This window comes from Canis lupus, chromosome 1 (genome assembly GCF_048164855.1).
Source record: "Canis lupus baileyi chromosome 1, mCanLup2.hap1, whole genome shotgun sequence".
In the NCBI taxonomy this organism is placed as follows: domain Eukaryota; kingdom Metazoa; phylum Chordata; class Mammalia; order Carnivora; family Canidae; genus Canis; species Canis lupus.
In genome coordinates, this window is record NC_132838.1 from 73,172,333 (window position 1) to 73,199,817 (window position 27,485).

The window sequence follows — 27,485 nt, forward strand, 5'->3', positions numbered from 1 at the left end:
CCCTCCCACATCCACTGTGAAATCAAAAACTGTCTTTACACATTTCCTGACAGCCCTGGGGGGAGCCACCTGCCCTGAGACCCCCTCATGTGGATCCTAAACACATCCCTGGAGAGAGGCCTGTATCTGCACAGCAGGGGGGTGGCCTTAGATTGCCTTGTCATGCCCTAGGATTGCCAGTGGGCCAGATTAGCAACAGAAATGCCCCCTTGTTTGCATGTCTAATTTTTTGATGAGCCTAGGGACATGTTTTTAAAGAAAGTTTGCTGGGGAGCCATGGGCTTCCTGTTCCAGAAATATCATGACAGTCCTCTTGTTGACGTGCAGGGGGCAGCAGAGCACAGGCTGGAGCTGAGTGGGGGTCCTGGGGTCCTCATCACAGGGGGCTGACCCTGAGGAGATGACACCTTGCAGCACCTGGGCAGGTGGGGCTGAGGGTGGCCGAGGCCAGAGCTTGTGGGGGCAGGAAGAACAGGGCAGCCTGACCTCTGATCCAGTGTCACAGGAGGTGCCTGGGGGCCACGGTGTGCAGAAGCCTCTTCCTGTCCTGCAGAGCCCACCTCATGTGTCTCTTCCCAACTGTGAGCTCAATGCCTTCTCACTGGGGACTTGAAATCAGCCCTGGTGGCAATATTTACAGCACAGGAATCAGCAAGCACTGCAAATCAGGGTGCTTTTTTTGTCCCCCAATGAGTAACCAGCACATGCTGCTTTGAGGTGTTGGGAAACCTAACATGCACAGCTTGGGGCGTAGGAGCCACCTTCTTACAACAAGGAGCAGCTGCTCTGACTCTGCCTGGCCCACCCCCCCCACGGAGCCAGCCCAGTGCAGCTGTCCACACTCACCCAAGAACCATGCTGTTTCTTAGCCAGCCTAATTCTGCTACCCCAGGAAAAGGAGGCATGCTTGTTAGAACAGCAGGGAGAGGGGGTGCAGGGAGATTTCACCTCTATATCTATTTTTACTATAACTGTAGGTCCCCTCTGACCTGATTGCTCATCCTAGCTTGGGGGCAGGGGGCGGGGAAGGAGGAAGGGTATTAGCTTATTTTTATTTTGTTTGATTGTCCTTCTGATTTCATAAGCTAATATTAAAGTAGTTATTTTTCTAAGCCTAAGATGACACAGAGAAGAAAGATGCCTAGAAACATTGAAAAATAGGACAAAGTTGGGAGTTTACCCAGAATTTAAAATTCACCACAAATAAACTGCATTTGCATGATTAAGAGCTGCTCCTTTCCTGCTGGATCTAGCTGCTTCCAACCTGGTACAGAAAGCCTTGCCCTCTCCCCATGCACTAACCTAACCTTCTCAGATCCTGATGGTCTTTCTGGTCAACCTGCTGAAGTTCGGGCATTTTTGCAACAAGACAATGAAGCTAAATTGCCAGGGGAACATGTACTAGATAAAGGGAAAGTAGAAAGTGGATTCACCAGGGCATCAAAGAGTGATGCAGTTGCCAATAGTATTCACTTAAGAGAGATTCACCATGTCTAGAAATGCTGAGAATGTTCTTGGCATGTGAGAGACCACAACGAGCAAGAGGCAAGACTTAGGCTGTAAACAAGAAAAATCCAGATGGGGTAAGTCAGGGGTTGGTGGACAATGGCCTGGGAGCAAAGTCAGCCCACCACCTGTTTTTGTAAATAAACTTTTACTTTAACACAATCACCCCTTTCATTTCCTGTTGTCTATGGCTGGCTTACGGATACAAGGCAGTCACAAGAGAGACCACCTGCCCCTGGTGTGAGCGCAGGGATTCACACAGGGTCATATGAGAGAAAGGGGGGTGTGGGTGTGGCGGTTTTCCACTGAGTGGCCAGGGAACACCTCTCCAATGGTGACATTTAAACCAACACATGAAAGATTACAGAGGGAAGGCAACCAGATGAGGGGTTGAGGGAAAGCAGAGAGAATAATGAGTGCAAAGGGCCTGGGGCAGTAGAGAGCTGGGTGTGTCCCAGGAACCAGACCACCATAAGGCAGGGGAATGGATTTGGCACTGGGGCTTGAGCAAGGTGGTCTGGGGGAGAACAGTGCCTGATGGGAGAGGTAGGCAGCTTTACATGCCTAGGGCAGGTTGGTTAGGTCCAGGTGTGCGCAGCAGGTGGGAGCAAGACCTGACACCCTTTTGGAAATTTCCCTCCAACTGCTCAGAGACATTAGGTAGAAGGTGATCTTGGCAGTCAGGCAAGATTTGAGGGCACGTGAATGGGGTTGTCCAGGCTCAGTTACTTTGGGCAGGATGCAAACTGAGGCCCCATCCCTGGATAAATATTTATTTATTTATTTATTTATTTATTTATTTATTTATTTATTTATTCATTCATTCATTCATTCTAAAGATTTCATTTATTTATTTGACCGAGAGAGACAGAGAGAGAGAGGGAAGGAGGGAGAGAGCACAAGCAGTGGGAGCAACAGAGGGAGAGGAAGAAGCAGGTTTCCCACTGAGCAGGGAGCCAGATGCAGGACTCAGTCCCAGACCCTGAGATCATGACCTGAGCATACGCTTAACTGACTGAGACACCCAGACACCCCCCTGGGTAAATATTTAAAGTATACGGTTAAAGCCAACAAGCAGGAATAGTGCGTGTTCTGTCTCTCACTTACACAAATGACCCTTTCTGACCACCTGGAGGGAAGGGCTGGTTTCGAATTCTGATTCCTTGGGGTCTCCACTGCTTTCCTGTCCTCTCCCCAAGCCTGCAGCCTCTCCTGCAAGAGGCCCATAGCTGTGGACACCCCAGGCCTCCCCTGTGCAGCCAGCCCCACCTGCCTGCCTGGGGAGCAGGGGACACACAGGAGACTATTCAAGGCAGGAGCCAGAATGTAAGAAACACAGTGGTCCCAGGTCCTCCAGGTGTTACTGCAGGGAGGGCAGAAATGAAACTAATTGACTTTCTTGGTATGTTAAAAATGATATAAATTAAAGCACTGTCAAGTAAGTGATCCTAAATCCTATTAGATTATATTTGTGTAGCGATATTATTAAAATAAGTGCTCCAAAAATTGCATAAAGCCCCTAGAGATCTGATGTCCTAGTATATTATTATATTGAAGTGTCATGTGTCACAGAAATAACCAAATTTTCTCATCAATTGCATTGTTATGAGCTCTCACCAGATCTTTAACCTTGCCCCCCCCCTCTTTTTTAAAGATTTTATTTATTTATTCACGAGAGACACAGGGGGTGGGGGAGGGAGGGCAGAAACATAGGCAGAGGGAGACGCAGGCTCCATGCAGGGAGCCCGATATGGGACTCAATCCCAGGAATCCAGGGTCATGCCCTGGGCCAAAGGCAGGCACCAAACTGCTGAGCCACCCAGGGAGCCCACCTTGGCCCTTTTTAAGCCTTTTATTGTTAACAGACACTTATACTTTTACTCAGATGCTTTTTTTAAATAACAGATTTTATTTATTATTTGAGAGAGAGAGTACACACAAGCAGAGAGAGCAAGAGGGCAAGGGAGAAGCAGGCTCCCCGCTGAGCAGAGAGCTCAACGCAGGGGCTCCATCCCAGGACCCCAAGATCACCACGAGCCAAAGGCAGCTGCTTAACCGACTGAGCCCCCAGGAGTCCCTCTCAGATACTTTTATGAAAGCTTTCCACCAATGGGCTTCATCTTCAGTGAGGCTCATGAAAAAAATAAAAACAAAAGCAGAAACAAAACCTTTGAGTACAGGTTTCTGATAACCTTAAAATCCTAAAACCAAGCTATATAAAAATACCCAGAATTAGTAGAAAAAGTGGACTTGAGCAGAACAAGACTTAATAACAACAACAAAACAAAACAAAACAAAACAAAACAAAAAAAACCAACAACAACAAAAGACTTAATAACAAGGGAATGAATGAACCAAGGAGGACTGGTATCATTTTTATGACTTCATGTTCACTTAAAAAAATGTTTCATTTTTCCAGATTTAAGGAAAACATTTTCTTTTAAGCTAAGTGACTTACAGCAATTTGATGCATGATACTGTTGAAAGCAGGATTGAAGCATTTACTTTTCTCTCCACTGAACCCTCCAAAGTTCAGAAACTCGAGGACTGTTCGTATTTTTTATGGCAATATATCTATTTGCAAAAATTCAAAAAGAATCTGTTTTCCTCCCAACAGGAAACATTGGTTACATGGCTGGGCTGTCATATCTGAGAGAGACGTGCACAGACTCAGACACGACCAGACGGCAGCTTTAAGGAACTGAAGTTGGCTTCACGGAGCCAATAAAGCCCCTTGAGATACCAGCCTGCTGCCTTGCTTACAGAGTTCCCAGCATCCTTACTGGGTACGTATAGAAGGTCACTTCTTGGGAGGTGCAGGTGCCTCAGGATATTTGGGGATTGGAGAAGACAGGAATTCACCCAAATCTGTAGGTATCGCAGGCAAATCTGATAGCAGGTAGTTAGCTGGGCTCCTGGTCTTGAGAGGCCATTAAAAGTTCAATCTAGAAATTCCACATGAAAAGTTCCATCAGAGCAGGTTTTAAAGAGTCTATATGATCAATCACTCTTCTTGCCACACTTAGGTAAATAATCAGGCCAAGTATTTTTTAAAACGAAACTTTTTTTGCATATAAATTCATGTTAACTTGAAAATCTTTGGTAAAAACGAAGGTGATGTTAGAGAGAAAATGTGTTTCAGTAACACACCTTTGTAGCTAGTAGATTCTAATACCGTTCTTCATAAATTGAACTAGACTCTGATTTCTACAAGTGTCTTCTTATGTCTGGTAACAGTTCTCCAAACTAACATTTTTTATTTTTTTTTTCACCTTTCAGACTTGGAATCATTAGAGAACAAAATCTGTCCTTTTGCCTGAAGCCCTGCAAACTGAATATAAATGACTTGATAGACACTTCAGAGAAATCGCCACAACAGCTCACATATGGACCATCTTCATGTCTGTTGCTCTGTGGGCCACTAAAAAGGATCACCTGAGACATTTGACCTACAAACCAGGAAAATCTATCAGACTGTCACTGCCTGCTCTCTATCTGAAGATCCTTTCAGACTGACGTCCAGAAAGCTCAACTAACTGCCCTCAGCCCTCAAAACTGGCTTATAACTTGATCCAGTCATTATTTTCCTTTTGGTTCCATAGAAATGCCTCTTATTTAATACCTGCTTATTTGAACCACAGGCCTAACTTTGAGACCACGCCTGCCTTATCACCTTCTGAAATGAGTTTCAGAGAACGAGCCTCTTGTCAAGACTAAGAGACTGGTCCGACACGATGGAATAATTGACCAGCTCAACTTTTAATTTGTGGAACTTCAGCTAAGTTCCAGAGGAGGGAACTGGAGGGGCCGATGGCGGGCTACCCCCAAATGGGCCACTCTGACATGAAGACTGTTTGGAGTATAGAAGCAATCAAAACCCTGCTAATTCAGGAAAACTTCTTTACTTCTCCTTCAACCACCTAAAAAGAATGTAAGCAGAGGACTTGCTCCAGGAAGATAACTGTTACCATAGGTAACTACATGGTGATGTAAGCTAGGTATGTTAGGGAGGAACCTAGCCAGGCCACTTCCATCAAAGTCCTATCTTTGTTCCCTTGTTTCTGAGTGGCCCAGCCAACATTTATTTACCAAACATTGACTCTTTTGCATCTTCCTGTAAATCGCATTCCTTTCCTCTGAGGTCCCAGACCCCTACTGCCTTCTCCTTAGTTCAAGATGACATATGTGCCTCATTTTGCCTGTTTTTGGATTTCTATGTCAGTGGATTCCTCATACATCTGCTACCTAATTTTGATGTTTTCCTATTAATTGGTCTTAACCTCATTTGATTCTTAATCTAGCTACAAGGACCTTGAAGGGGACAGCATTCCAGCCCCCAACAGGAATAACTTTCTCACTGTGGGATTCATGGCCTGCTACCATTACAACAATTTTGCACTCAAGTTAAAACAATCTCATGTACCAGAGGGGTACCTGTTTCCTCTGCATTAGTCAGGGTCCAGGTGAGGACATTATTGAAAGGGCAGTGTCATGGGCAAAATTTGTAGGAACATCCAAGAAGATCATGGAGCAGCCCTATGTCAAACACAGAGGGAGGGGAGATGGAGTCCTCAATGGCCTGGCCCTGGGGACTCTGGGGCAAGATTCGGAAAGTTGCTGTTCTCTTAAGAAGGAAGTTCTGTTAAAAGGGGAAAGGGGGCAACCCCCGAGGCCCAGTGGTTTAGTGCTGCCTTCAGCCTGGAGTGGGATTCTGGAGACCAGGGATCAAGTCCCGCGTTGGGCTCCCTGCATGGAGCCTGCTTCTCCCCCCTGCCTGTGTCTCTGCCTCTCTCTCTCTCTCTCTCTCTCTGTCATGAATAAATAAATAAAATCTTAAAAAAAAAGAAAAAGGGAAAGGGTCAGAGGGAGGATGCTGGGCATAGAAGCAAAGTGCTGCCAGAGTCTTTATACTTCTTTATGGAGATACCAGGGTGGGCAACTTTCCAATCGGATGTGGGCCCACTTGGGATCCTGAAGCCATGGTAGGAATCAGCCCAACCCAAATGTGAAGGGCTCAAGGACCACGGAGCTCACTGCCCCCACCTGGGAAAGGCCGTGGGGGGCATGCTAGGGAGCCTTTGGGGTCTTGAGAGCATGCACCCAGGTGAGGCTGGAACTGCCTGGCAAAGTCCCACCATGGTCACGGCCTCCACCTGCTGCAGGAGGGAAGACAGCAGAACACCGCTCACCTCCTGCGGCCACAGAGATTCAGATGGTGCAAGGTCCTAGGAGCCAGAAAGACAAGCCTCTCATGGGACCCTTTTTCTTAGTGTCGCAGTGACGTGCACTTGGGAACATGCCCCTCACCCCTCTGGGTGGTGCTGCCCCTTGGTACAAAGCCCACTCATGGGCTCCCTTTGGTGCCTGAGGTCTCCATACCGACAAGAGCTTCCCAGGGACCCAAAGCTTTTATGGAGTGCTGAAGGACTTTTGTGAGTTCTGATTGGTTCTGAAATCTGGATTCCCCACCTTGGAAAAGGACTCAGGACTGTGGGTGGGAACCCTGGTAGACAGTGTGCAGAGGGGTCTACTTACAACCACAGGATTCCCTGAAATGATGAAATGGATGATCCCCACAATGTCCTGAGTCCCCAGTGGGTCTTACTGAACCCTCGAAAGGAAGGAAAAATTCCTCTCTACCAGGGTCTTCCAGTCGGACTAAGAATTAACTTGACATGAGACAGATTAACAGGAGAGGAAACCAAAGTTCTCTTCTGTGCACACTGAGGCCCAGTAATGAGACCGAGCCCCATGGAAGGGACTGAGGCTGTAGTTTTTACACTTTTTAGACAAAGAGATGCTGGATCTGGGAGGAATTGACGGGACCAGGAAAACCTAACTCCAGGAACTTCACTTAAGGAAGGAATTCTGCACAGAATGTGGGCTGCGTGGGAAAGTAGGTAAAAAGTCCCATGAGTGGGACCCAGCCTTCTGGGCCCATGAATCTCCCATCTCTGGTGACGAGAATGTCTCTGTCTCCTGGTTCAGGGAGGGCACAATCCACAGGGAGGGATCTTGCCTGCTCTCAGGGGGCAGGGGCCTGAGTGCCTCAGCATCTCTTGGGTAACTTTTATTCATCATGATCGATATGCCAAAGAGGTGCATTTGGGGGCAGCTGCCCTTGGCCCTACACTCTCATGCTGTGACCCTGGAAAGCCAGTCCAACATGAAAGGCCGCCCCGGCTGCTCCCCCATCACCAGCCACTGTGGCAGCCAGGCTGTACACCCGGAGGGAGGTCGGGAGATCTGAGCCTAAAAGTGGAAAGCCTTCGTGAAACATAAAATTGTAATTCTAGTTTTGCAGGATGAAGAACATTCTGGAGACCAATGGTGGTGATGGTGCACAGCACTGTGGGTGTGCTCACTGCCCCTGCACCGTGGAGGTAAATACAGCTAAAATGAACAATTTTGTGCTATGTCTCTCTTACCACAATTTCTTAAAAACAAAGCAAAATATCCATAGACCTGAAACCTAAAAATAACCAGGTAACAAAAAAGCTTGCAGAGAAATGTACATGATTATCCACTGTGTGTAGAGGATTCAGAAAAGTAGGGTTCCCAAGACTGAGAGAGAGAAAAAAATGATCGATTGCCATCTGGAAGAATTTGATACTTGTTTAAAAAAAAAAAAATCTAAAAAAAAAAAAAAATCTGAAGAGGGCTTATCATAGAGAAAGAGGTAAGAATTTTGTTTGACCCTTTTCTCTTTTGTATACTATTCCTTTTTTTTCTTTTTTCCAGTTCGAATCCATACTTGTGATGGCGTCATTGTCTTGTCAGGGCTTTGGATTCTTGAGGACACTATCAGGCCCAACTGTGTATTAGGAGTGAGGTCATCTGATCATCATCTCCCAGACCTTTGCTGAGCTCCCATGGTGGGCACCAGCCTGGGGCTTAGCACAGGGACACAGAGACAGGTGACCACGGGCCTGCTCACCCAGGCTGGGCATGGGGCTCAACTCCACAGCTGCTCAAAAATGGCTGTTGGGGGTTATTTCCAGAGATTTCGCTGGGCTTGTCCTCTCAGTCTCCTTCATCTCTTTTATCCAGCCTCCAGCCCCTTACTCAGTGGCAACAACTGGTTTGTTTCCTTTTTTTTATGAATCTGTTCCATTTTTTGTTTGTTTGTTGTTGTGTTTTGTTTTATAGATTCCACATATACACAAAATCACGTGATACTTGTCTTTCTCTATCTGACTTATTTCATTTAGCATGATGTCCTATAGGTCCATTGATATAACAAATGGCAAAATCTCATTCCTTTTTACAGCTAGGTTATATTCCATTATATATATACATATATAATGGCATACATATATATTTACCAAATCTTAATCCATTAATATATCATTGGACATTCGGGCTGTTTCCATATCTTGACTATTGTAAATAATGCTGCAATAAACATAGGAGTTCATATATCTTTTCATATTAGTGTTTTCATTCTTGTTGGATTGTCATAGTAGGATTACTGGATTGTATGGTATTTCTATTTTTAATATTTTGAGGAGCATCCATACTGTTTTCTACAGTGGTTGCACCAATTTCAATTCCACCCACATACAATTCATGATGGTTCCTTTCCTCCACAGCCTTGCCAAAATTTATTCTTTCTTGTATTTTTGATACCAGCCATTCTGACAGGTATGAGGTGATATCTTATTGTGGTTTTACTTTGTTTTGTTTAAATATTTTATTTATTTATTCATGAGAGACAGAGAGAGAGAGAGAGAGAGAGGCAGAGACACAGGCAGAGGGAGAAGCAGGCTCCCTGCGGGGAGCCCCATGCAGGACTCGATCCCAGGACCCTGAGATCATGACCTGAGCCAAAGGCAGACAGACGCTCAACTACTGAGCCACCCAGGCACCCCCTTATTGTGATTTTGATTTGCATTTCCCTGATGATGAGAGATGTTGAGCATCTTTTCATGTGTCTGTTGGCCATCTGTATATCTTCTTTGCAAAAATGTCTATTCAGGTCCTGAATATTCTGATTTTTTTTTGGTTGTTGAGTTCTATAAGTTCATCATGTATTTTGAGCATTAACTCCTTCCCAGATATATAATTTGCAAAGGTCTTCTCCCAGTCAATAGGTTGTCTTTTCATTTTATGGTTTCCTTTACTGTGCAAAAGTACTTTACTTTTTATTTTGGTGTGGTCCCAACAGTTTATTTTTGCTTTTGTTTTCCTTGCCTAAGGAGACATTATCTGGAAAAGTCTGCTAAGGCTGATGTTCAAGAGATTACTGTCTTTTAGGAGCTTTATGGATTCACACCTCAAATTTAGGTCTTGAATTCTTTTGGAATGTATTTTTGTATACAGTATAAGAAAGTGGGGATCCCTGGGTGGCACAGCGGTTTGGCGCCTGCCTTTGGCCCAGGACGCGATCCTGGAGACCCGGGATCGAATCCCACATCAGGCTCCCGGTGCATGGAGCCTGCTTCTCCCTCTGCCTGTGTCTCTGCCTCTCTCTCTGTGACTATCATAAATAAATAAAAATTAAAAAAAAAAAGAAAGTGGTGCAGTTTCATTGTTTTGCATGTAGTTGTTCAGTTTTCCTGACAGCAGGTATTGAAGAAGCCATCTTTTCTTCATTGTATGTTCTTGCCTTCTTTGTCCAAGATTAGTTGACTGTATAAGTGTGGATTTATTTATTGTCTTTCTATCTGGTTTCACTGACTTAAGTGACTATTTTTGTACTAATGCCATATTGTTGTCATTACTATACATTAGTAGCATATCTTGAAATCTGTGATTGTGGTACCTCCAACTTTGTTCCTTCTCAAGATTGCTTTGGCCATTCAGGGTCCTTTATGGTTCCATATAAATTTTAGGATTATTTGTTCTAGTTCTGTAAAAAATACTATTGATATTTTGATAGGGGTTGCATTAAATCTATCCTTTGGGAATTATGAACATTCTAACAATATTAAGTCTTCAGTGCGTGAGCATGGTATATCTTTCCACTTGTTTGTATTGTCTTCAATTTCTTTCATCAGTATCTTATTTTAGTTTTCAAAGTACAGGTCTTTCACGTCCTGGGTTAAATGTATTCCTAGGCATTTCATTTTCTTTATTGGTATGATTGTAAATGGGATTATTTTCTTAATTTCTTTTCTACTATTTGGTTATTAGTGTATAGAAATATCACAGATTTGTGTATATTAATTTTGTATCCTGCAAGGTTACTGAATTTGTTTATTAGTTCTAATAGTTTTTTGGTGGAGTCTTTAGGATTTTCTATATATAGTATCATGTCATACGCAAATAGTGACAATTTTATTTATTCCTTACCAATTTGAATGCCTTCTATTTATTTTTCTTGTCTGATTGCTATGGCCAGGACTTCCAGTACAATGTTAAACAAAAGTGGCAAGATTGGACATTTTTGTCTAGTTCCTCATCTTAGAGAAAAATCATTCAGTTTTTAACCATTGAGTGTGATGCTAACTATGGGTATGTCATATATGGCCTTTATTATGTTGAGGTATTTTCCCTCCAAACCTACTTTATTGAAATTTTTTTCCATGTATGAGCTGTAGAATTTTGTGACATGTCAAGTTTTCTCATCTACTGGCTTATTTTAAATGCTCATTGAATTAACAACACTCATTAATCATTTCTCGTGGTTGATTTCCTTCTTTGCCTGATTTGAGGGGCTGAGTTTCTGTGCATACTCCCCTCACTGGGGACACGGCTTCACTAGAGTTCTGGTCTCTTCCCTGTGTGAGATTCCCCTATCATCTGGCCCAGGTTCCCACTTCTCTAGCCTCCTCACATCACTGGGCCTGGGAGCCAGCCATCCAGCCAGGACCCTGCCCACCTTGGCACTAAGAAACCACTGAGGGACTTCATCAGTCAACACAGACCATAAATAGTGAGGACCCCTCCAGAAACTTTCATGTAGAGAACACCCAGCCCCAGGGCCAACATGCAAAACAAGTTATCTTGTAGAATGTTCTGATTTGTGGCTCTATCTAATTGCTTTCTTCTGGTGGCATTTAATTTATCTCTCCATAAAGCAGAGAAAAGTGGAATAAAAGCTTGATTAGATTTTCATTCATCATTTTGGCAAGAACATAATCCTGAAATTTAGAAATAAAAATAAATTTTACTGTCACTGCCCCAAGGCTGTAGCAGAAAGCTGTTACCCAAAGAAAAGTAGTTTTTCATTTTACTGATGCCTGATCCTTGAGAAGCTCTACTGTGTGCCAGTGGTTCCCACAATTTGAGATGATCATGGATTAGTAAAATTTCTTGGAGAACATGGGGGACTGACAGTTTGTTTTGCAAAGTAAGGCCACTTAGAAACAGCAACATCTGCTCAACACTATCACCAGTCATTTCAAAAGAACAAATTAAATATATTGTAATGCCAAATAAATCCCAAAAAAGAAAAGAGAGAAAAAAAGGAAGGAAGGAAGGAAGGAAGGAAGGAAGGAAGGAAGGAAGGAAGGAAGGAAGAAAGAAAAAGAAAGAAAGAAAGAAAGAAAGAAAGAAAGAAAGAAAGAAAGAAAGAAGAAGTTTTAAAAAAAGAAAATTAAGAAACTTGGGGTTTTAGAATAATGGACATTATTTCAATTGAATAATTTAATCTGGAGATTCCTGGGTGGCTCAGCAGTTTAGCACCTGCCTTTGGCCCAGGGCGTGATCCTGGGGTCCTGGAATCGAGTCTCATATCACGCTCCTTGCATGGAGCCTGCTTCTCCCTCTGCCTGTGTCTCTGCCTTTCTCTCTCTCACTCTGTTTCTCGTGAATAAATAAATAAAATCTTAAAAGAAAATAAAATAATTTAATCTTAGAAAAAAATCACAAGTGATCCTTATTTCTACATTTCACTAGAGTAATAACTAGTTAATTGTGGGTAGTGTGGATTTAAAGTTTATTGCTATTTTGTTTGTCCAAAAGTCTTTGTGCTGTGCTGTGTATAGAAGTGCAAAGCCCCACAGCCTTTATCCCATGAAATATTTCATGGCCATGTGGACTCTATCCCCTGATACTATAAAACTCACCTCCTGTTCCACAGGTAGAGCCTTGCTTTGGGAAGCACAGGGGCTCTTGAAACATGGTCACAGCTCTCAGCCTTAGGGGGAAGCAGGTCACACACGAGGTCAGACCACGGCCCTGTCATGAAACACAGGGGGCAGCGGGTCTCTGCTGCAACGGACCCAGGGAGAGAGAATGGGAAGAGCTGGTTTTAATTCATGAGTGCACTGGCATTGCACCTGACCTTCCTGTCCTGTCCTACCTCCAGGTTACATGGAAACCTGGATTCCTCGTCCACTGTAACCAGGTAGACATTTGTTAAAACAATTATGATGCTAGGGCACCTGGGTGGCTCAGTCGGTTAAGCATCCGACTCCTGATTTCGGCTCAGGTCATGATCTCGGGGTTACAAGGTCAAGCCTAGCATCAGGCTGGCTCTGTACAGGGTCTGGTACCTGCTTAAGATGCTCTCTCTCTCCCTCTCCCACTGCCCTTCCCTGACTCCCTCTCTCTATAAAACAAACAAACAAACAAAACCCAAAAAAAAACAAAGACCCCCACCCCGGAAGAAAAAAAGAAAACAAAAACAAAAAAACTAAAACCAGTGATGTTGCTGCTTGTGGATTCCTTCATCTCCTGAAGATGCGCACAGCAGAAGACAAGATGGTCGTGAGTCAGGACATCTGAGGGGCCCACCCAGCTTCTCAGAGCTTCTGGCATTTAGAACAGTGTATCTTTCTCTATACAGCCTGACTTTTTATGAAATCCAGGAGTTCAAAAATTCAGTTTGGGAAGTTAAATCTTGAATCTTTGACTCTTGTATTTTCATTTCTCCTTTTCAACTCCTGACACTTCCCAAGGCAATGGATGCTTCTGGCTTCATCAAGGGTGGGTTGAATACAAGAAAGGCAATAAAAGATGAACATGAACCTTCTAAAAATCATCACAGTTGAAATTGAGGAGCTGGGAGGATAAGGGAGTGGGGAGTTAGTGGTTCATGGGGACAGAGTTCAGTTTGAGACGAGGAATGTTCTGGAGATGGTTGGCGGTGACAGCTGTACAACATAGGTGAATGCCCTAAATGAAAGGAGTCACTCTGTTATGTGTATTTTGCCACAAGAAAAAGAAATTCAACTTGCTTCCCAGTGAGCAGGTGAGTGTGGGAAGCTGTCTTGCCCCCTCCTGGAAAAAGAACAGGGAACAAGTTGGGCACAATGGCTGTGGGTGGTCTCAGGGGGGCAGTGCTGACCACCTGGAAGACTGAGGAGAGCAAGACCTGTCCAGCTCCCTGGTACTGTCCTGTGGGTGTGACCAGCCAACTGGGACCTCCCGCTGCCCCCCCACCCCCCACTCGCCCCCATGTCTAGATCATGAGCTCTGAGTGAGCAGGGCTGGAGCGGGCTGTGAACCTCAGCTGCAGCAGCATATTTCCCGTTGGCCCTGCAAATGCTTGTGCACTGTGTACACTGCCCCAAGGTGCCTGGAGGGTGGAGACTGTTATTTTATCTGCATTCAACCTGGTAAAATTTTAAGGCAACTATTCACTTGTGTTTGCTGGCAAGTCCATTTTGCCAGGACCAATGAAGAGTGAATCCTCTAGAAGTCAAGAAAGTCGTTTTTCACTTTCTTGTTATTTTTCTGAGAACATGAATGAGAAGAGGAGGAAGAACACCAGCTTCCAAGATGGACCAACCATGAGCAAGTTTCACTGAGGCAAGGGTGGACTAACCGGTGCATTTTGCCAACATTCTGCCCACTGGGGACCTATTTTAATGCATCATGCACATTTGGGGGCTGAACAAGCAAAGAAAAGCAAGGCAGAAAGCCATGCTGGTGGAAGCTGGTTTGATTGAGAGTCTTCAAAGGCACCTTAGTCCTTAAGTCTCCTTCCAAGGACTTGAACAGAGAACATACCTGTGGCTCTCTGTTGGAATGCTCCAGGTGAGAGTTGTGTCCTTGGGTCCCTGAGCCTCTGTCCTCTCTACTGGTCCTATGATCTCAGGTGCTTGGATCTCAAAGGCTTGTTGTCATGTGTTCTATTATTTCTGGATTGTCTGATTTTCTAAAATTTTCAGTGATGTGTCTTAAGATATGACCCAACAAGGGTGTCTCGATGATAAGGGCCCCGTTAAATTACAGAACATCCTTAAGAATAATAGTACTAGCTACAGTCTAGGGACTGTATGCTAACCACTAAATAACATAGCTTCTATAAATCCTCAAAGTACCCTCAAAAGTAGGTATTTTTAATCCCCTTTGACAGATGAGAAAATGGAGTCTTTGGGAGATGAATGTTCTTGCTCAAGATTATATAGCTGTTAAGAAGCAGAATCAAGTTTTGAACCATGAAACTGTTTAATTCCAAAATTAGTGGCCTAAATTACTACACATTTGTTCATTTGATTATCATCTGCCTTTGCCTGGCAATCTTCATGTCCACCACTCATGACATATGATGGGTCCTAAATAAATATTTGTTGAATGAATGAGTGCTATCTCCTGTCCACACCTAAGGAACAGGGCATAATGGTGGAATGGCAGATCATTATTTTGTAGTTCCTTGAAATATCAGGGCCAGTTTCTTGTGGCCTCGAGGAGTCCAGCCAACCCCATGGCCCCTGCTACAGACATAGAAAGCCTCCTTGCATTACAGAAACACTCCATATCAAAACTTTAGTACAATTTCTTATTTCCTTTTTTAATAACAGTACAAGCTGTTATAACAAGCTCAAGTTGTTATAAAGATGGAAAACCTGAATTCAGAAGTAAACACGAACATTTTTCAGAAGAGGAAAACCTACTTTAGCCTCAAATGGGAAATTTCTTGCCTCAAATAGCAAAGTCTTTAAAAAATATGGCCAGCATTGCTTCTCCTACAGAAAAGTAAAATCACTTCCCTTTTTCAGAGACATAGGAGACATTATTTGTGACAGGCCTCAACAACCAGTGGTACCTGATCTTATTTCTTTGATTTTGTCTTTCTTTTGAGTTGAGAAAGGTTTTCTGGACCCTTTCCAACAGCTCCCTCCTGTCCTCAGCCCACCACTTGCCTTTGTCCTCTGTCCTTCCCGCACATTTTCTCAGGGACACTGCGGCGCACTGAGCAGATGTCCTCACCTCTGCCCATCTCTTTCTCCTGGAAAGAAGAAATGCTTCCCTGCATTTCTTGGAACTAGCAAATTATTTTGAATGCTAAGTACTGAGTTCTTCCTAAAATAAGACCTAGTATTATAGATAGTACCTATAGCCAGGATTCCAGAGAATTCGAACTGCTTCTCCTCTCCCAGAAGCACTTTGCTGTGAAAGACATGGTCTGCAGAAGAGCAAGTCCACTTGGTATCCTTTAAAGATACTCATGAAAAGGAGCTACTACGTCTTTCTTCTTCTTCCTTTTTTTTTTTAGAGAGAGAGAGAGAGAGAGAGCAGCCTGGGGAATGGGGGGGAAGAATCATAATCAGGTACCACCTCCAGCATGGAGCCCTATACCAACCTTGAGATCATGACCTGAACTGAAATCAAGAGTCAGACGCTTAACTCCCTGAGCCACCCAGGCTCCCCTCTGAAGGTGTCTTTAATAGTGAAAAATTCATTGTCATCCATGGATCAGTGAACAGTTTCTGGAAATGTTTTTGAATGTTTCTGTTAACCACGCAGGACAGAACTGCTGAGGCAGTAGGGAGCATAAACAAGATGGTCAGATGGAGGAGGCTGAAGGAAGTGGGAAGGTTCAGCAGTGGCCCTTCAAGGCTGTGTGGGTGTGAGGAGAAGGCCCCAGCCACGTGCCCCAGGCAGAAGGGAGCTGCAGGGCCTGTCCCTCAGACTCCATGTCACCAGAGAGAGGACTTGACCTTCCTCCCATAGGTCCAAGTTGTTATTAATCAGATCAGAAGGACAGGATGCATTCCTGCCCCTTACTCCACCCGCCCCCAACAAGGAGAACCCCAGAGTAGTGTTGGATGGTCCTGATGCTAGGAGGCATTTCTGGCAAATGTTTTACCCATTTCAACATTTGCTGAATATTCTCCAAAAAATTCTCCAACAAATGAGGTTAGGGATCCTGTGAAAATGAGGCTACATCTGAAGGTACCTAGAGGGATACGATGAGACATGATGGTGGGAGTGTCACAGAGACTGTTCTCGGCAAATTTAGGCTGACTGTGTGATTTGGGGTCCTGTATCTAAATAAGGAAAGCCTTCTCATCGCTGACTGTAGTGGGAACAGAGACTAACCAGCAGCCTCCTGAGGGGCTGTCCAGTCAGTGGGATGATCCTAGTAGAAGAAGAAGTTGTCAGCATTACTGTTCACATGAGCTCAATGCTCCAGGGCTGCGTTATTGCTAGTAGCATTCAGCAGCAACTCCAAGGCTTTGGGAACTTATCCAAAGCAGGAAAAACCAAGGTGGTAAAAAGTAAAGTAGGTCAACACCAGTGCCTTTGGGGGAGGAAGTCAGAGAAGCAAGAAGAACCCCCTGTGGGCCAGAGCCCCAGAGCGTGGAAGAGTCTGTCTGGTCAGACAGAGGGGGCTCCACTTCTTCAAGCTCTGGGCTTGGATAATGTCCTCAATTCTTGCCCTTAGGTTCGGCTTGGACCCCATTATGCCCACCGAGTCATTGAGCTCTTCTGGTGTTAGTGAATGCACTAGTTGGTGAATACACACAGCAGGATGCTGATGAGCATCTACAGGGTTGACTTTGGCAGGTGGCAGGAGAGCTCACAGCTCAAAGCAGGTGTTTGCATCCAGGGCCTAGTAACATGTCCCTGCTGCCTCATCTGATGCCAGAGGCTGTAACAGCCACTCTCACCAAGGCCCAGACTGGAGCCAGCGTCCCCACGGCTCCCTTTCTGATCCCTCCATGAGTAATGGAGTCACGTGCCACCGCGATGGCTAAGGACTGTGCTCCAGGCAGCTGGAGGGCCAGGGTCCAGCTTCTCAGCCTCCGCAGCCAGGCAGGTGCTACAGGCATGCCACCTCCCCCTCTTGCTCACCTCTCTGCATCTCTGTGCTGCAAAGGAGGAACTACCTTAGTATTTTTCTCACTCTCCCCATTAGGGAAATTCTGAGGGAGCAGACAGAGTTAAAGCCCCTAGGGGAAAATCTGAGCTGCTCAAAGGAGAACCTCCAAGTCCCTCACCCTTCAAAGCTAGGTCTCAGGCCAGTGTTGGTACCAAGAGCCAGGAAATTAGTACTAAACACAACAATCTTCCAAGGGAGAGAAGCAATTAATGAGGCATAGAGGAAAGTGGAAATGAGAAACCAAAGATTAGAGACCAGAAAGTTCCACAGCATTAACTTCCTGCCCTTTACTCCAGTCAGAGAGTGTGACAGGATTTCTCCAGTTATAAAAAACTTGCTGGGGCGCCTGGGTGGCTCAGTCGGCTAAGCATCTGCCTTCGGCTCAGGTCATGGTCTCAGGGTCCTGGGATCCAGCCTTGACTCAGACTCCCTGCTCAGTGGGGAGTCTGCTAATCCCTCTCCTTCTGCCCCTCCACCCACTTGTGCCCTCTCTCTTTCTCTCTCTCTCTCTGTCAAATAAATAAATAAATAAAGTCTTTAAGAAAATAAAATAATCAATATGCCAAAGCGGCTTATTTGGGAGCAGCCATGTTGACCTCAACAGTTTCTTCCTCTGAAACTTCCCTGGATGTTTCACACATTCAAAGTGGCCGGACTGTTCCTTCTTCTCAAACCAGTCTCTTTGTTCTGACAATAGGTCAGTTCGGTTAAACTCACTTCAGGAGGTAGTGATGCAGGTGAGTTCTCAAAGTTAGGTATATGGTTTAAATAACCAGGTTACAAATAAAAGGCATTTCTATGAAAAGAAAAATAGTGGTTTAGATCAAATTATAAACCAGTTTCTGAGTTCTGAGGGTGGCCAGTTGAGAACACTTTCAGATATCATGCTCAAAACATCTTCATAGTATGACACGGATAGTGGCCTTTGGGCAGGTTTCCTGGTTTATGGTTCGTTCCGGTGTCTGGAAATCTCTTCAAGTGGCCCCCAGAGCAACAGGTATGAAGATGGTCTGTGAATGAGTTGTCAGTGATTTCTCTGAAGTTTACATCAAGTGGTTTATATTCAGTTTCTGGGGCTTGAAGGGGGGGAAAAAAGCAGTTTAAAGTATCAAATGATTTCAATTCAAAAACATGGGGAAAAAATAGGGGGAATCTGGGTGGTACAGTCATTTAAACATCTGAATCTTGGTTTTGGCTCAGGTCATGCTCTCGGGGTCCTGGGATAGAGCCCCACATTCACTCCATGCTCATCATGCAGTCTGCTTGGGATTCTCTCTTCCTTTTCCTCTGCCCCTCCCACTTTTACAGTCTCTCTCTTTCTCAAATAAATTAATTAAATCTTTAAAAATATATACATGGGAAAAAAATTGAAAAAATTTGTTTGGAGAGGTGTAGCTGGGCTTTGGCAGAAACTAAAAGAAACCAGGATCTAGTTCAGTTTATAATGAACTATATTAGAATCTAATATCTATAAAGCCATGTTATTAAAACATATTTTTTTCCTCTCTGCAATCACCCTCATTTTACCAAAAATAGCCAAATGAAGACTAATTTGTTTGCAAATTAAGTTTTGTTTTTAAAAAGTTGATCTGAATATTTACATAGGAGCAACAAGAATAGTAAATGTGCTTTGCTGGAACTTTTTATAAGGAATCTCTAGATTGAACTTTTAACAGCCTCTCAAAGATAGAATTCACGCTACATACTTGTCATCAAAGATCACAAACCCACACACAAAGAGGAATTGGGTTCCTCTTTGGGATTGGGTTTCACATCCTCAATGCGAGGAATGGATGCAGTTTGAAAAAGATCAGACTTAATGTTTGGGACTTTATGGACTTCTGGTTCTGATGTCAGATCCTTGTTCACCAAACAACTAGCATTCTAGCTTGCATGGGTGTTGCACTGACTTTAACTTATTCAAAAATATGATTTTTTGTAAATATCAAATCAGTGATACTGGTGTTAGTGTTGTAATCAGGTTAATCACATTTCCATTAAACTTGGCAGGACTATAGAAGGACAATATTTTTTAGTTCATGAATTCTACTTTTCAAATATATAAAAGCTGCAGGTGGGATAAAATCTCATACATGGATATTTTGTGTCCACTCTCTTGTGTACTTTTGTACTTAACCTTGTACAGTTATTTTCATCTCTTGAAACATGAAAGAAATGTTATGTAGTTGTTCTTTAGAAGATCTGGCCATTTGGTACATAATCCAGCACATACACACTGGGAGGTGATGACAATAAAAATGGTTTTCTCAATAATAAATAAATAAATACTTGCCATCAGATTTTGCTTGCAATGTCTATAGATTTGGGTAAATTCTAACAGATGCAGTGAAACGCCGGGACACCTGCACCCCGATGTTTATAGCAGCAATGGCCACGATAGCCAAACTGTGGAAGGAGCCTCAGTGTCCAACGAAAGATGAATGGATAAAGAAGATGTGGTTTATGTATACAATGGAATATTACTCAGCTATTAGAAATGACAAATACCCACCATTTGCTTCAACGTGGATGGAACTGGAGGGTATTATGCTGAGTGAAGTAAGTCAATCGGAGAAGGACAAACATTATATGTTCTCATTCATTTGGGGAATATAAATAATAGTGAAAGGGAATATAAGGGAAGGGAGAAGAAATGTGTGGGAAATATCAGAAAGGAAGACAGAACGTAAAGACTGCGACCTCTGGGAAACGAACTAGGGGTGGTAGAAGGGGAGGAGGGCGGGGGGTTGGAGTGAATGGGTGACGGGCACTGGGGGTTATTCTGTATGTTAGTAAATTGAACACCAATAAAAAATTAAAAAAAAAAAAAGAAAATGACTATCAGAATCTTCTAAGGAAAGAAGGAGAAACCAATAACAATTAGGCTTGGATGGGACCAGAAAGAGAAATTCATCCAATAAAAGAGATCAAAATGCAATAAAAGCAGGCACTGTAGGTGATTCCAAGACCCAAATATTAGATGGAATGCAAAATCTCCCATATGCTCTCTTAGGTAACAACATGAGTAGTACTGTTCAAAAATCTTGTGTAAACTCAGCTCAATAATTTTTCAGCATCTTATCCATGCCTAGCACCATGCTGGGCCCTGAGGATGGCAAAATCGGGAAGACAATCTCTGCCCCCACGAAAAATCCCCAACTGAAGCAGGAGACTAGCATATATAAATGTATAAAAATACATGAATTTACAATTCTATAATAAAAATAAAATAACCCAATTAAAAACAATAGACAAAGGGCTTAACCTTACCACACAACTGATTCACTCCAAATGGATGGAGGACCTACACAAAACAGCTAAAACTCTAAAACTCTTAGAAAACATAAGACAAAGCCTTGATTGATTTGGGATTTGGTGATGATTTTGTTTGATATGACACCAAAATCGCAGCCAACAAAAGAAAATGTTGATCAATTGATTCCATCAACCATTGAACCTTTTGTGCATCAGAGAACACTATTGCCAGAGTACAAAAGCAACCCACAGAATGGGGGAAATATCCACAAATCATTATAGGACAAGGATCAACACCCAGAATATGCAAATAACTCCTATGACTCATCAACAACAAAAGCAACCCAACTGTGAAATGAAGAAAAGATTTGAACAGACACTTCCCCAAAAAAGTTATAGAGATGGCCAATAGCACATGAAAAGATGTTCACCATCACTACCTATCAAGGAAATGCAAATTTATGTTTCCAGAAATTAACAATTCATGATAGTGCTTATTTTCCCATGTCTTTTAAATCTCTGCCAATCTCACCTTGCATTTTAATTTGCATTTCTTTCTTATTAACATTCTCCCACTTGCTGGCTGGACATTTGTGTTTCTTCCCTGACTTGTGTAATCATCATGCCCTTTCATGGCTTTCTATTTGGGGTCTCATCCTGTGGTAGGATTACGAGGCAAGAGGTCCTTGTGTGGTCAACCTGTTCACCTACTGTTGGTCATTCATGGGCTGATGACTTTTTTTTTTCTCATTTGAAATCTCTCCTTCAAAGAGATTGGTATTTTTTGTATAGGAGTTTAAAGATAAATATCATCTTTCATGGGTTCTAGAAGAGGCATTTTTTAAGCTTAGAATGGGAGCCACTATGAAACATCTCCAAGACTGGGAGCACGTAGACAATTTTGACTTTATCAACCTTACAATTTACATCCTGTGACTTTTGCCCTCAAGACATTAGCTGGGTTTGTGCCTCATGGCAAAATAGGACCTATGAAGGAGAGATACAGGAAACTGTACTTTTGAGAACTTCACTTAAAAAACAAATGAAAGAAGAAACTACTCCAAGATTTCAGCAAAGACAGGTCCTAGCATCTTGGTTTTTCTTTTTTTCCCCCCAGCATCCTGTTGACTGAATGCCACTTGGCACCATGGAATCCCGAGCTCTTTCTCCTTGGACTTCATGAGGACTTCTAGGGACAGCCAAGCTGGCAACCACACAACTGCCTTTCCACTACAAGATAAATGGTGTCTCTAAAAACGTTTCCAGAATTTGGTCAGAAAGGGTCTCATTTGTAAACAAGCTTGTGTTCCTCTTCCAATTTAGAACAGACTTGACACACTTGATCTGGAAATTCTTTAACTCTGCTCCCATACCTCTCTTTAAAGCTCTCTTAGTATGGTGAACATACTGAATGGATTGTTTGGACTGCATTAGTAACCACATGAAGTCCAGGATTTGGTAATCCCATTAGGAGGCAAAGAGAATCCTAAAGCTTGGGGTAAAAACAAGGTCCTCCTATTAGGACACATAAATGAGACTTTCAAATACAATTAGTCCACCTAAAAGAAAATGTGAGTGACCAGACTCTATATAGATGGTAGCTCAGCAAACAAATGACTTGGGACATTCTGGCCTGAACTTCTGAATATTGAAAATGTGATCTGTCTTCTTTATAAGCAATTTTTCTGGGAAAAACTAACTGGAGAATATTATCTTAAGTAGGTAACTTTTAACTGTAAAAGATATTGATTGCCTATGAAGAAAAGCAGAGTCTGCCATTCTTATACTGACCAGAGCCATAAACAGTGGCATCCACCTCATTCAGCCAGGCCCCCAAAGCTGCCACCCAAACAGAGACCCACTGAGGCAGCATTCTCCCTTCTACTGCCTTAGACTTCCTTCACTCACTTCAGGAAATTTCTTTCTCTGTACATGCTTTGAGGTGCCAGCATTAAAATACTTGGGACCACAGGACAGAGCAAGGTCAGCCTCTTTGACACAATTCTAGAAACAAGTCAAACCCTACCTTCTTGACCAATCCCCAAATCTCTCTTACACATCTCAAAATGCTTCTGGATACTGTAAAATTCCAGGATATTGGAACATAATTGTCCTGTACTTAAGGGGAAAAAAAGTAGATTTTAAATTGCAATTACCCCGAAACTTGTAGAAAAGAAAAATAAAAAATGCACATTCTTTCTTTTAAAGTTCTCTACACTGTTCCCTTAAAGTTATAAATCCTATCAAATTTTTAAAATGTAAACATAGCCCACAGTCATGTGACAATGAAGGGAAAAAGAAGGTGGAAGAGGCCTTTTAAAGTACAAACTTCAGGGGTACCTTGGTGGCTCAGCTGTTTAAGCTTATGTCTTTGTCTCAAGTTATGATCCCAGGATCCTGGGATTGAGCCCTGTGTTGAGCTCCCTCTCCCTCTCACTGAGCTCAGTGAGGAGTCTGTTTTACCGTCTCCCTCTGCCCGCCCCCCAACCACCACTTGTGCATTCTCTCTCTCTCTCTTAAATAAGTAAAATCTTAAAAAAAAACCAAAACAAAACAAAAAACAGAATCACACCTCAGCATATGCAAGTAAATTTTATTTTAAAAGGTAAAACTTTATGCAATCTTTTTTTTAATGCAACCTTTTAAAACCTGAAAATTCAGTTATTAAGCAAGTGAATCACACAACATTGATTAGAGTGATTAAAGAAGTAGTGATGTTCACCACTGTGAACGATCACAGAAGGGAATCACAAGTTGGATATTCAATGATTTAAGAGTTTTATCTTGCACAATTAGATATGGTCAGCTTTAAAACAAAATTCATTTTCTAGTCATTCTGCTCCTAATCTTGGCCCTCTTCATCACCATCATCTCAGACGACAGGAATACTCACCCTAGTGGTGCTTCCCCAATGGTTGTCCTGGTTTTTGGCTATCAGTATGCAGCCCTGCATGCCCCAGTCTGTGCCCTAGCTGTGAGACAGGGTTTGCTATTTGCTATTTATTACAGAAGAACAAACACATTTATCTTTATGAACAATCACACCTGATACTGAGCAGTGCAGCAGAGGCCAGGACAGATTCAGGAAAAATCAGGAGAGGCCATTCCTGTTCATCGTTGAGCTCTAACCCTATACAAAAATCTATCCCCAAACCTTTCACAGACTGCAAAATAAGAGACAGGTAAAGGGAACACTTGGGGGTCAGATGTATTTCTGAAATAAGAAAATTTCCAAATTTAGAAATGCAATGGTACCAAAACTGCACCAGGACCCTAGCAAACTTGAGATAGTATGTTAATATTACCATCAAATGAGTATATCTGTGTTCCCTCTAAGTGGAGTAAACGCTTCTGGGATTTCAGAAGTGTGTTCAAATGTTGGAACATGGAAACCTGCATCCAAACACTGATTCCAAGAAGGATTCCCTTTTCAATTTCAAAGATAAGTGTTTTTGGTTTTTTTTTTTTACCTGTTCTTGATAATCCAAATTTTTTTGTGTTCTGATTCTGCTCCTTTAAATCCATAGCCAACCACCAGAACACCATGATTCAGGTGTTTGCTGCTGCAGTTTGGATCATAACAAATGCCTGGAAAAGAAAAATTCAGTCTCCAGGTAGGATCTCCAAGTGACAGGTTAACATGTGACAATAATCTAGACTATCAACCATGATAAGGGGAGCATCTCAAAATTCAGTGAAATGACATAACTCCAGATAAGATTTAAAAGCAGTTCTTTTCTGAGCTACACTAGGGATTCAGGCCCTAATCTAATACTAGCAGAAAGAAAAAGTGGCACAATATTTTTGTAAACAACTTAACAATGGGCATAAAAGATCCCTCATTGAAACCTTGTCATTCTGCTTTTAGGATACCAGTTAAGGAAACAGCACAGAACCCAAAATTACTTGAGCTAAGCAGTTCTTTTCATTTCAATTATAGTAGTAAACTCTTTGTAAATTTTAAAAGCCTAATAAGTGGGGGGAAATTAAAATGAATTAAGCTATACCAATTGGCTTATATAGCCATTTAGATATATTGTGAAGTGCTTAAAATCATGAAAATATGGTTCAAGTCATGTCAAATGGAAACAAAATATTACATGTACAGAATGAACAATTGCGTTAAGTCCACACCCCCAAAATTCTACAATAGCTTCCACATACCAAAGTCAATAGTGCTGTATGTTAGGGTGGTTTTTTAAATTTTCTGCCTGTATTTCTACATAGACAAATGGTTACCTTCTTTATAGACCAGAAGGTATCCAGGCTTGCATTGATACTAATAGAGACAGACCAGCCCCACAGTTGCCACTGACACCATAAGGGACTCCTCCTGCTGAAGGATGTTCACGAAGTCAGTGATGTTGGCAGCAGGATACTCAGGCCTGTATTTGCAGGATCCATCCTTTCAAAAGGAAAGGGAAAGAGACTTGTTGACTACCATCCACCTCTTGGGGAGCATGAGTTCAAGACTGTTTGCAGTTGAATGATTTCCAAGTCAATCTCATTATAAAGCATCTCAGGAGCTGAAGTAACATCAGTTGTTTTGAAGTTGGAGAATTAGCTGGTGTCTATTCAATGACACACTCTTGGTCTACCAGTCCAGAGGAAATATTCCATTCTAGAAAATCTGAACCGTATGTAGAATGGTATAGATATTTCCATATAACAAAGAAATAGGAATAGCCAAATGGTAACCGGCTAGCAGAACTGTGTTGGGCTAATACATTTTAATGACAGTTCTGACAGTTTGTAGATGCAGAGTCTACAATAGAAAATGTGAATACTAAATATGGTATCTTTTTTCTCCAACTCTTTTTCCTCAACTCTCAAGCAGAGCTGGAATGACAAGATAAGGAGTTCTATTTACATTTCAGTGTTTGGATAGGATTCCTCTGAGTCTAGGCCCCCATTGTCCTTAACATACTGGAAGCTGTTACCCACCAGGCCACTACTGCAGCCCTCATTGCCTTCAGCCCAAGAGAAGTCAGGTTCTGCTCACTCAAGGACACAAGTTTGCCAGTTTTGCGGAATGTCTGTCTTTCCCAGGCATCAGTGGTATTAAATGCCCACCTAGATTCACAAGGACCCTGAAACCAAATTAAAAAGCACTCAGTTTCTAAAACAAATACAAAGATTTGACAATAGCTCATTTATCTGAAAATTCTCTTAAACATATTGTTCCTCACTCTGTCACAGCAATGACACTTGTTCCTTTTTTACTTCACTATTGGAGGGTGACCTGCTGAATATGGTCACACCTGATCCTTCCCAGGAATGATGTAGCCTTGCTCTCTCCAGTCCACAGATGAGGGGATTTCAGCAAAGACAGGTGCTCAGAACACTTTTCCTTTCTTGTGCTTCTGGATTTTAAAGTCATTCAGCACCTGTTTGAATTCTTCATTGGTCTTCAAGGAAAAGGAAACAGAATGTTGACAAACATGAGATTTTTTTTGAAAGAATACTTAAAGGAAGCACAAAATGTTCAGCAATCCATGCCACACTCACCATGTCACCAAAGGCATTCATTGCCAGAGTGAAGCTGTGTTCCCCTTGGCTGTATTCCTGATTGTGCTGTTCAATCATTTCCATGTTCCTCTCCCACACTGTTCTCCTCCATCCTTCTTCATCCTGCAGAAAAACATATAACCCATCATCCTTATTTCTAGTTAAAAGCACTCAGCAGCACCAAGTGGATGTGCTGACAGAGAGGAGGAGAAACCATGTCCAGCGCTGGCCTGGTGCTTCTGGAAGCTGTGCTCCAGCAGCCACACAGCAGGACATGTGCCCACCTCGTGCACAGACCCAGGGCCCTGCTTACTGCCTTGGTAAGAGCGGCCTCAGGAAGCTACTCTCTGCTGCGAACTCTCCGCAGGATAGACCGTTCTCTGGGGGTCTCCCTGGACAGCTCGGGTGTTACCAACCTTGTCATATAGTTTCCCGTGTGCCTCCTTCCACTGGGACCAGTGTGCATCTAAGCTGTGATCCAGTTGTGGAACAGCTGAGGCTATTCCCAGGCAGAAGGCAGCCAGAAAGAGAGAAGGATGTATGTTTCAAAACCTAGGGATGGAAAAGAAATGAGTTTCTGATTAGACCAATTGATATACAAAACCATCCTCCTTTCTTCTAGATGCTAGAGCCAATACAGTGGGGAGAACATTGAATATATCCTCCCAAGTACATACATGGGGACTGCACTGGCCCCACCAGGGGCACTCATCTGGTAATGCAGCTGTGCAGTGTCATCAGCAGGTGTAGCTCCAGGCCCATGGCTCTGAGGCCACCCACTTAAGACCCTGGGGCTTCGCCTGATTGGCCCTATCAGTACCAGCAGGGTTCACTGTAATCCTCCTGGGTTTGCTTGTGTTTTTCAAGCTGATGACTTCTATTCTGATGTTTTCTTGATAATAATTGCTTGTTCTTTACAGAACAAAAAATTTTGACAATGGTCTGGGCTCAATCCCTATGTCAAATGGTCTCTAATTGGATTGACTAAAACAACAGAGCAGTCACAGTGGTCCAGCTAAGACACCAAAAGAAAAAGTTTATGCTTATTCAACAAGGAAAACTATGTATAATTTCTATTTAGTTGATGCCATTAGAGATGTGAAAAAAGTACATATTGAAAAAAGCACATTGAAATATATGTAATATGATGATTTAGTGCTCTGTGTCTCCTCAAGTGAAATCCAAGAACAGGGAGCTAGGGAAAACCTTGAGACCC

The 27,485-nt window shown here is 42.9% G+C and overlaps 1 protein-coding gene across 1 annotated transcript; it reads right to left on the bottom strand.

Moving 5' to 3' along the window:
- Positions 1-23,618: 23,618 nt before the first annotated feature.
- On the bottom strand, positions 23,619-26,368 carry CTSL (cathepsin L). The gene is given in 8 exon segments (XM_072803133.1): positions 23,619-23,733; positions 24,232-24,349; positions 25,001-25,166; positions 25,500-25,503; positions 25,632-25,752; positions 25,755-25,851; positions 26,023-26,169; positions 26,270-26,368. Coding segments are annotated over 8 exon segments (837 nt in total). The 5' UTR covers positions 26,354-26,368; the 3' UTR covers positions 23,619-23,633.
- Positions 26,369-27,485: the final 1,117 nt, after the last annotated feature.